This window comes from Hipposideros armiger, unplaced genomic scaffold (genome assembly GCF_001890085.2).
Source record: "Hipposideros armiger isolate ML-2016 unplaced genomic scaffold, ASM189008v1 scaffold_123, whole genome shotgun sequence".
Taxonomy (NCBI): domain Eukaryota; kingdom Metazoa; phylum Chordata; class Mammalia; order Chiroptera; family Hipposideridae; genus Hipposideros; species Hipposideros armiger.
In genome coordinates this window covers 2,890,539-2,900,975 of record NW_017731473.1, presented here as the reverse complement: position 1 = coordinate 2,900,975, position 10,437 = coordinate 2,890,539, and the positions used below count along the sequence as shown (strand labels likewise).

Sequence of the window (10,437 nt, the reverse complement as noted above, 5' to 3'; positions counted from 1 at the left end):
ATGCCAGAGATAATCACTGCTGAATTCAGTTTCCCTTTCACATGTAAATGTGATGGGTTATTACTTAAATTCTCTACGTGTGGGCAAGTTTGGAGAGAGAAAAACAGAAGCAAAGGAGTAAAGTCAGCTATAGGGAGGTGAAGGCCAAGGGTTTAACTGAATTCTGTAGTTTCAGGAGTGAAGTGTACCTGTTAATCCCCTAAATGTTCATGTCTGCCCTTAAAAAACATCACTAACGATGGCTCCCCCCTTTTTGCTATCTTTTGGTTTCAACCTTTAACTGCCCTTGGAACAAAACCACAATTGGAGGTGTGTGTGTGTGTGTGAACAAAACCACAATTGGAGAGGTGTGTGTGTGTGTGTGTGTGTGTGTGTGTGTGTGTGTGTGTGTGTGTGTGTGTGTGTGTGTGTCATTCTTTGAGCTGAAATCAATATAGTGAAAGTGAATGGTAAGAGGGGTGAAAAGACCTGGCTTGTAGTATAAGCTCTACAGTGAGCAGCTAAATAGTGCCTCCTGAAGTCAGCTGTCCCCCCCAGGCTGGGGAGGGCCTGGTTTGTTCTGGTCTAGGTTAGTGTTTACAAATCTACAACTGGTACTTAGCTTTGGAATTTAGGAGCAAGAAATTAGAATTCTCAGAAATTCCCCAAACCATTAAGCTATTCTTAAAATACTTTAAACACTCTTCACACTTCTTCATTATTAAATTTAGTTGTATTATATTTACAAAGAACTGAAGCCTAGAGGGAATACTTAAACACTGGAAGATGCTGGATAGCATGCAAATAGCATAACATTCACATATCCTAGCAAGGTTAACAGTGTAAGAGTCACACGTCAAAACTGCCAAATTAAGAATTTATTTTGCTTCCAAAGCTTATTTCTTGGAACACAGCTCATAGGATTTGTATAATGTATAATATGTATATAATAAACTTATTTTATTTGCAAGAATAATTCACGGTTTGCAGCAGACAGGGCCACTGCAAGACCATTTCTGTCCTGCATGCTTCTGTCCCAGTTCTCCTAACCTTCAACTTCACATGTTAGTGTTTCTTGCTCTTGTTTTTCATTTGATGAAGATGGACTCCTTCAAACCAGTTAACATCTCTATGCTTTTAAGCTTTAGTATTCACAGATAATTCTAATACTTTTTCTTATTTCCTCAACTGATTTTTTGGGGGATTCCAGATTCAAGAAACATCTGTTTCCAGAGAAAAGCTGGGAAGGCATTCCTGCATGGAAACACTGGTCCCTAGCTCCAGTTCCTATAGCATTCTGGGAGGACGTGTGACCTAGTGGCCAAACCATGTAAGTTGGAGTCATGCAGACCCTAAAAATCATTGAACTCCTCTAAATCTACCCCTTGTCTATAGAATGAAGATACTATCGCCAACCTCCAGATCTGTGGGGAGAAGTAAATAATGCAGTATATTTTTAAGTGCCAGACCAATTTACCACATAGATGTTTTCAGAACTAATAACTCTTTAGTCAGCTACAGCAGGCTCTCTGGGTCTTTGGTCTACAAAAGGATATAGCCAACCTTTCCGAAAGAGGCAGTAAAAACATCACACTTAGAATCAGATTTGGATTCAGAGCTTAGGGGCCACTTCTAAGTGTCTTACGCTCTGACCTCAGGTTTCATCAGCAAAATGAGAACATTGAGTTATGAGGATAAAATAATATTAAGAACCTAGAACACGGGCCGGCCGAATAGCTCAGTTCATTAAGAGCACGAGCTCTGAGCAACAGGGCCGCTGGTTCAATTCCCACATGGGCCAGTGAGCTGCGCCTGAGCTGAGCTGCCAACAGGTGGCAGGATGGCTCAGCTGGTGAGAGCACATGCTCCTAACAACAAGGTTGCAGGTTCGACTGCCACATGGAATGGTGGGCTCTGCTCACCCGCAACTAAGACTGAACATGGCACCTTGAGCTCAGCGGCTGCGAGTTGCCGATGGGCGGCCGGATGGACTTGGAGCTGAGCTAGCTGTGCCCCCCACAACTAAGATTGCAGGACAACAACTTGGCTGTTCCCCTTCCCCAATTCCCCAACACTGTTCCCCTTCCCCAATAAAATCTTAAAAAACAAAAACAAAAAACCTAGAACAGTGCCTGGCAGAGAGAGCTGGCGTTTTGTCCCTGTCCCCTTCCATTTCCTATAACAGTCAACTATGACACTGAGGCAAAGGAAGCCCACCAAGAAACAGTTTTCAATGCAGTCAGCACAGAAAATGACCCAATAAGGGCCACAGATAGAAAATTCTCTTTGGAATTACTCCCACTTTAAGAAAGATCAAGGGAAAAAACTTGTATTTTGCCAATTCCATAATTTAAAAAGTAACTGTGGACTGTAGAGAAAGCTTTATTTATTCAAATCCTTAAAACATCAATTGGGGAAATATTTGCCAAACCCTGTACAAGAGATCAAATAGATTCCGACATGCCCCTGACCTCGAGCAGCTCCCAGTCTACTAAACATACAAGGCTGACAGGGGCACCAAGGCAAGGCGAGATTCCTTCCAGCCGGGGGAGCCTTGCAAAGGAGCGGCCAGATTTCACAAGCATTCGCGTAAAAGGGCATCCGGGCAGAGGGCATGGCCTGAACACAGGAGTAACACCACACAGCTTACTGAAGCCATTCACTTTCCCGGAAAGGGAAATGCGGGAAAGGAGATGCAGGCGAAGATGCAAATAGGGAGCTGAGGCCAGGTTATGAAAGACTTTGTAAGCCAGACCAAGAAATTGGACTTTATCCTGAAAGCAATATGGGCACAGTCCACCTGGGGTCCCTAGGACAATTTCAGCGGTGTTTACCTGACACAATGTTTTCTTATGTATCAAACACCTGTTATAAAAAGGGGCATCATTAGTATCATCTCTGTTCTTCTCCTGAGGCAGCCCTCCAAAATCCACACTGGCTATCAGAAAAGAATTCTCTGGGCCTTTGGAAGGGCCTCAGCCTGAAGTCCCTGAAAGGTCTTCATAGAACCACCCTTGGAGAGCTGCCCCCATTTTATATTTGGAGGAACTAAGGTCCAAAAAGCGCAGCAGGTGTCAGAATGAGAGTCTAGCACTACCGCTCCCCACACCAGGCCCTCTGGGAAGAAAGGCCCAGGACACCACAGATGTCTGTGGGACCCTCACCAAACCGCCCATGGGCTCCCCAGAGGGGAGTAACCTTGTGACAGATTCCTGGAGGGGGCCTAGGTCAAGTCTCTTCTCACCCCACAGGACTCTGCCTGCCCTGCCCTCCTCCACCTGCGACCCATGGAACAGGGGTGGGGAGCGCCAGACACTGGGTAAACAGCCTCAGCTGTGCCACTCACAACTCAGTCAGCACACCCCCTTTCTGCACCTCTGTGCCATTCAGTTTCCCTCAGTAACCGCTACAGTGGAGACTGGCTTAGGCCACTGGTTTACAAACTTTTAACAAAGAAAACTTACAAAAAAAAACCCTACCACCCAAATATCACAGGCGAGTTCAACACATAAAACTAATACAATCACAGTTGCACTGGCTGAAGTATGGGGGCCTCATGTACTTATCCCCACCCAGGCAGTCCCCAGGGTGCCTTCTGTCAACCCCTGGGGCTTTGTGGAGCAAGTCAGAAAACTGGTCTAGCCATTTCCCAGGGCTTTTCCCTACTTTAGGATGTTCAATTTCAATGCTCAAGTAAAAAGGTTAGTATGGCGGGCTCAGAACCTGTCTCCGCTGAGCAAAGCACTAGAACCTTCTGATGTCATTCAGGCTAGGAAAGAAAATCTATTCTCAACTCATGAGAGTGTGTCTAAGCCCTAATATTCCCCTAGTCCTATACACACTCCTAAACCCATCCCCAGGCCCACCTCCTGAGGACTCAGGAGTAACAAACACCATCCTTAGCTGGGAGAAATCATTCTGCTTGCCCCTGAAATTGCACCATTAGCAATTCATCCTTTTGAATAAAGCACTTGCAGCTCCCCTAGAAAGTGGCATTCATCCCACATGCTTCCAGGTAAACAGGTCATTAGGTCCGTTCCTCCTCATGAGAACCAAGAGGGTAATTACATCCTAGACACTCGAGGTAGGCCCAGTGATGAAGCACTCAGAGACAAGTTCCACTGGGCTCTTGCATGGCCAGACTGGCCAGCTGCCTCTTCTAGCCTCAGGAGCCTTGGACCTTCAGCCTCCACGAGTTCCTTAGTTCCTCTGTGCTGACAAGATGCCAGGAGGCAGAGTGCCGCTGATGCCAGGAGGCTAGAGGCAGCCAGCAGGATCCACAGAAGGCCTCCCCAACTCAGGCCTCCTCCATGCTCTCCTTCAGCCACTTTAAATAGTGCACATCTCCTTGGTCCATGGGAAGACTGAAGACCTCCGGGATTTCAAAAGGATGCACCGACCTTTGGAAAGAAAGCAGAGCCCCGTGAGTGATGAGGATTAGATCAGCCCACGCGATAAAACCCAGCTGGCCAGCCCCACTTGAAACCCTCTGCAGTCTGCCGAGCCCCTGCCCAGCCTCAGGGCCCGCTTCTGAGCCTGTTTCCCATCTGTTTACAAGTGGCGAGTTGGGCCAGACGGCTTTAGAGTCTCTCACACATGGGTTCAAAATCTAAGTCTGCCCCGTAACTGTGGACAAATCACTTAATTCTCTAAAGGCCCTACAAAAGGGGATAAAAACAGTACCTACATGATTAGATTGCTGAGGATTAAATGCGACAAGGTATACAAAGCCCTTACCTGGTACGATGACTGGTACTGTATGCATTCATTAAATGTTAGCTACTGTCTTCATTACTAGCCCACATTCATCACCGTGCCTTCCCCAAACAACAACAACTCCAATCCATCTGTATTCTCTTCTCTGCCTAGAAAGTTCTCCTTGCTCCTGTTGATTAATCGGAAGCCTCTCTATCCCTCAAGGCCAAACTCAACCACTGATCTTTTCCAAGGAATCTTCCTTGACCCTCCAAACTCTTCCCCCCATTTCTTTCACCTGGCCCTCAGCATACCATGCACGTTTTCTTCATTTTCCAGAATGAAGAAACAGGAGGCTTTGGGCCTCAGTCTCCCATCTGTCAAATGGCAGTAATAATCCTCTGCTTCTGTAAAGTGCTCATGAGTGCAGGTGCTCAAACATCTGGAGGGAGCCGGGTCATTTTATCCAGTGCCCAAGTAATGAATTTTCTTAACTCGCTTCATGGACACCTGGACCAGTGTATGTGGTTTTATAAGTAGACATACAGTATTCAGACATACAGAGTTAAGACATTTGTAACACGTCATTAGTAAGAGCTGCCACTGATAGAGCACTTCATGTGTACACTTCGCATGAATTCATCCCAAGGTACCAGTATGATCCCCATTCTATAGATGGGGCAACTGAGGCACAGAAAGTCTAATATGCAGGCACTTATGCTGTAACTGGCAAGTGGATAAGCCAGGATTTGACCCTGGAGGTCAAGATCTGGGGTTCACCCTCTTAACTCTGAGGCTGTTGCTCATTAGTTAAGCTGTAATTTCTTGACAGTGCTGGTTCTACCAAAGTGCCTTATTCCTACACCTTTGCTAAGCTGGTAACACAGGGCCTTCTCTACTGCTAATCTGAGACCAGGGTATAGCCATATATTCACAGACTCCTGGCTAAAGTGAAGGCAAGGGTTTTATCATCCAGATAGGGGTGACCCACCCCCCTAGCTGCACGTTAGTCAACCTGGTGCCTCTGAAGAACCCTTTATTTAACCCCATTCCAGATGAATTAGGTCAGAATGTGATGTGGGGCCTAAACTGGTCATTTGAAAACGTCGCCAAGTGATCCCATTATGTAGCCAGCATTAAGAGTCACTGGTTTGGACCAGTACTTCTCAAGCTTGTAATGGGCATGGGAGTCACTGGGGATCTTGTGAAGCTGCAGTTTGATTCAGGAGGTTTAAGTGAGCATGAGGCTGCAGTTCAGCAAGTTCCCAGGCAATGCCAATCATTCCCAAACCACACTCTGATAAGGCTTTAGACCTTGGGTGAGCCACCTATTTCTGTGGGTCCATATCGCTTACACACCCCATGCACCACTCGACACTTTCAGGCCCAGCAGCAGGATGCGCTGGGTGATCGGTCAGCTGCTTCCTCCTATCACCCCAAGCAGACAGCTGCGTAGTTCATCACTGAACGGGTGGTTGTCAGAAGCAAGAGAAGGGCCCCAAGTGGCCCCTCTGGAACGTCCCGGTAGCTCCCTGGGGCATCCTGAGGCAGCACCTAAGCACCTTTACCATACCTGGCAATATCTCTGGCAATTTGCTCATTGGGACAGTTGACAAAGACGATGGAGTAAGTGCCAGGGACATAGCTGCCGGTGACAGCTGAATGGAGCTGCAGGCTAAGGGTCCTGAGCATGGGGTATGTCAGGAAAGAAACAGTCAGGATCTAAATGGTGGGAAAAGAAAAGCACAGGTCAGCAGTGATATGACCCATTCACCCTGCCAGCTCAAGCAGACCGGAACCAAGGCTGAGCGTCGTTTTCTCACCCCCCCTTTGCCATCCACAAAATTACTCCTGGGATCTTGAGCGACAGTGCTTCAAGTTTTCCTGCCTAGATATTTCCCTTTTCATTTTGCAGATGATAAAAAAAAGGTAGAGGCTCAGAAATCAAGGAGCTTGCTCAAAATCACATAATTTTTAATTGAACCCAGAATTTGGACTCAAGTCTGGATGACTTGAAATCCACTCTTATTGTACAAAACTGCTACTGGAGGTAATGCCAACCACTGAACTGCTATCATCCTGTGGAGAGAATAACGAATGATTGACAAGCTCTTACATCTGTTGCTGTTGTAGGGAGTTAATTTCACCTCCATTCTTTTGTATACGTGCCAGACACTGTGGGTAGGCTAGTGGAAAGGGTAGCCTAATTCTAAAGATACACAACTTGTGCCACTGAATCTGAGAGCTGGGGTGACCACAAGGAAGGCTCTACCTGAGGGAGCAGGAAAGAAAAGTCTTTGAAGAGAAGGTACCATCTAAACTGGATCTGGACTAATAAGTAGGATTACAAGAGGAGAGGGAGACGCTAAGTAAATGACAGGATGTACAAACTCCAGAGGTATTTAGGGATAGATGAGATATACGGTCTACATGGCTGTTAGTCTGTGGGTATGAAATCACGAGAAAATGAGACCAGCTAAAACTATAAAGAAATGGGTCAGGCTAAGGAGTTTGGGCTTTGCACTCAAGTGATAGGGTACTTTTGGAGGTTTTTAAGTAGTAATAATATAGTGAAGCTAAGGATGGGGAGTGACCAGACAATAGCCTACATAGGCCATTACAACGATCCAGAAACAAGGCTAAGATCCTGAGCTAAGAAGATGGCAGTGACGTTGAGAGGAAAAGACATTCCAGATATAATTCGTATTTTCAAATACAAAGACATGAGAAGAACTGGAAAGCACCTTCCATTCCAGGGTTCTCTGCTTGGGGTTATAATGGAGTCATTAACAGGGACAGAGGCAGCCTGTAAGGAGTCCCCCCGTGACTTACGCCAGGCTGAACAAGAGCATGTTTCTCCTGCTCCCAGCCCAGGGCTCATGCCTTGCTCAAATAAACCTCTGTCCTCCTACTCCTTTTATGCTATGGCCTAAGCCCTGGCTCCTACTTCTTGGCAGGGCCTGAGCAGCGTTTTTATGTCTTTAGCTTCAGTCTGACTAGAGGCCTGTCTGGGTTGGGTTTCTTATTCCTTCCCACTACCTCCACCAACACCACCAATTCAACATACTAGTCCTCTGAACTAAAGCAATGGCCATGCAAGAAAAAAAGAACCAGACTTTTCAATGAAGCTTTTATTTGTGTGTGTGTGTGTGTGTGTGTGTGTGTGTGTTTGTAGCAGGATTTAAATTCTAGTCCAGTACTGCTAACTGCCTGTGGCCTTCAACAAGTTACTTCCTCTCCTTCTATAAGCCTTATCTAGAAATTGGAGGTTATGACACTTGTGCTGCCTATCTCAGAGTTGCCATGGGTGCAATCGAGATAGGAAAAATAATTTGTAATCACAAATTCAATAAAGGGACCGTGCTTTGCTCTTTGCTGTATCCCCAGCACAGTTCATGGCACACAGCAGGTTCTCAATAAATACTTGTAGACTGGCAAATTAATACACCAGCAAGATGTTATTAAAACGACAGCCTTGTGAAGTAGAGAAGGTTTTTGGGTCACACACTGTTAGCAGTGCTTTTAGCAGAGAACTGGACATACTGGAACATTGAAAGATGTCAACTACATGACTCTAAGGTGGCTTCCGGCAGGCTCCAAACAAAAGGAGCAATGGCCTGTACCCAACCAAAAAAAGCCACTCCTGGGGGAGATCTGGGGCATTTCAGCCAGCAGTTTTCAGTGCAACACAGAGCAAATAGGCTTACATATAAACTCACCAAAAATATATTGAAACTCTTATATGAACTCATAATCAAAATATCAGGCTCTTACATCTGTTGATGTTTTACCGAGTTCATTTCACCTCCATGTGCCAGGCGCTGTCGGTAGGCTGGTGGAAACGGCAGCTAGCCGTACTACTGAAACAGGGCTGTGCTTGCAACTATTCTCTAAGATAACCCTTCAACTGACAGGTAACTGTGACAGAACATTCAGAAACTGACAGAACCAAAAGTGAGGTGCAGAGCTCGGCTAGACCCCTGCGCTGTTGACCCTCTCCTAGGGTTCTCCTTTCCACCTCCCCCTCTCCCACCTCAGCACTGGACATACTCTGTAAACAGTCACTTCAAAGCTTAACATTTTAAGATAGTTCTGAGATGAGAAAACAAAGCCCCCAGAAAAATACAGAAAAACAAGATGTAACTGCAACACGAGGAAAAGAATCCATCATGTGACCGGTAGACAAGTACTCACCCCCAGACACCCCTTCCGCTTCCTGACCCAGGCAATGAACCAGCCTAGTCACCCCTCCTCACGAAGAGTGAAGAAGGGATGCTGGTAAACTTCAGAAGCACACACGGGGGTGGGGTGGGGTGGGGGGTGTGGATAGGGGGCCTCCAGGGATTTTACTGTCCAGTCCCTACCTGTCTGTCCCCAGCTCAAAACCGCAGAAGCAGAAAAGAGAAGTGTGCATTCTTCCCTCAGTCCCCACGTTGGAAGTTTACGGGTGAGGGAGTTGGTAACATCCCAGTGTGGGGCACTCACCAGGAGGCATGTAAGGACAGAGGGCCTCGGGCAGCCTGGCAGAGGGCACCGTGAGCACAGCCTATCCATGGCGTCGCTTGTAATTTAGCGGCACAGCAGCAGCAAATGTGGCCTCAGGCTGAGTTGCCGGCATGGGGGGGGGAGGGGCGGGCACTGAGGGCCTAAACCGCCCTCCCGTGCCCTACAGCCCAGTCCGGCCCCAGACAGGCTGGCTGGAACCAGATAGTGGAGGGGGCGGGGAAAGCGGGAGGAATTTTCCCTGGACTGCCATCTCCCTAGAAACGTTAACCCAAGCACCTTACACAGACCTACAACCCATCCAAAAATAAAAATACTAATTTTCCCTTCCCATTCTAACAACAAAATTATAAAATCCCCAGAGATGTACAGATGGAAAGACATATAAGTTTCTTAGGTATATAAAACCTTCCGAGAGCACAGCACACGAACACTAAGACACACACACTAAACCCTTCCACTTTATACAGGCCCAGCCCGCCAAAAAAACACCAGGTGAGGCACGCTTGGCTGCCTTCCTGACCCCCCATCACCCCCTTCTCCCAGGAGCTCCCTTCAAATCCTCCTAGACTTAGGATAGATACTCTTGCTCCCACCGGCTCTCCCTATGAACTCATTCACCTTTCCTGGCCAGCTTCTCTGTGCAGCCTTCCCCAGAGTTAATTCCACAGTCCTGTGTTCCTAAGGCACTTGGGACACACTTTTGTTGCAACATGAAACATCAACGAGGGGAGCTGCAAGCTAATGACTGACTGTTGCCCTCCAGGGAATGCAGAGTCCACTGTTGCCAGGGTTTCCAGTTTTTTAATCCAGCTCTTTAAAGTGAACTATCCTAATTTTTAAAATGACATTACTGGGACAGGAGAAGGCATTGAGAGCACAAGGGCACAAGTAAGCTTTTTAAATTAAGGAACTTCTATATCTTGATTGTGGTGGTAGTTACACAAGTGTTAAAAAAATTCAACACACCATACATTTAAATTGGTGAATTGTGTTGTATCTAAATATACCTTAAACAAAAAGGGGGGACATGCTGGAAACCAATTTACAATTGTTTTAAACTAGGCATGACAAACAAAACACATCTGTTATCCATATCTAGCCAACAGGCTGCCAGTTCACAACCTCTGTTTTATTTTAAATTACCTGTTCACCTGACTGTCTCATTCTTTGGGATTATAAGTTCTCAATGGCCTGATACACGTTCCATCAAAGTATCTGACAAAGTAGTTAATAAATCAGTTGTAGCCCTAGTCTTAT

General features: G+C 46.4%; 1 protein-coding gene across 1 annotated transcript; it reads right to left on the bottom strand.

Annotated features, from left to right (window-relative positions):
- Positions 1–2,345: 2,345 nt before the first annotated feature.
- On the bottom strand, positions 2,346–9,758 carry LOC109385741 (protein CutA homolog). Its single transcript, XM_019648280.1, is given in 3 exon segments — positions 2,346–4,402; positions 6,136–6,396; positions 9,160–9,758. Coding segments are annotated over 3 exon segments (456 nt in total). The 5' UTR covers positions 9,229–9,758; the 3' UTR covers positions 2,346–4,276.
- Between the last annotated feature and the right edge of the window lie 679 nt (positions 9,759–10,437).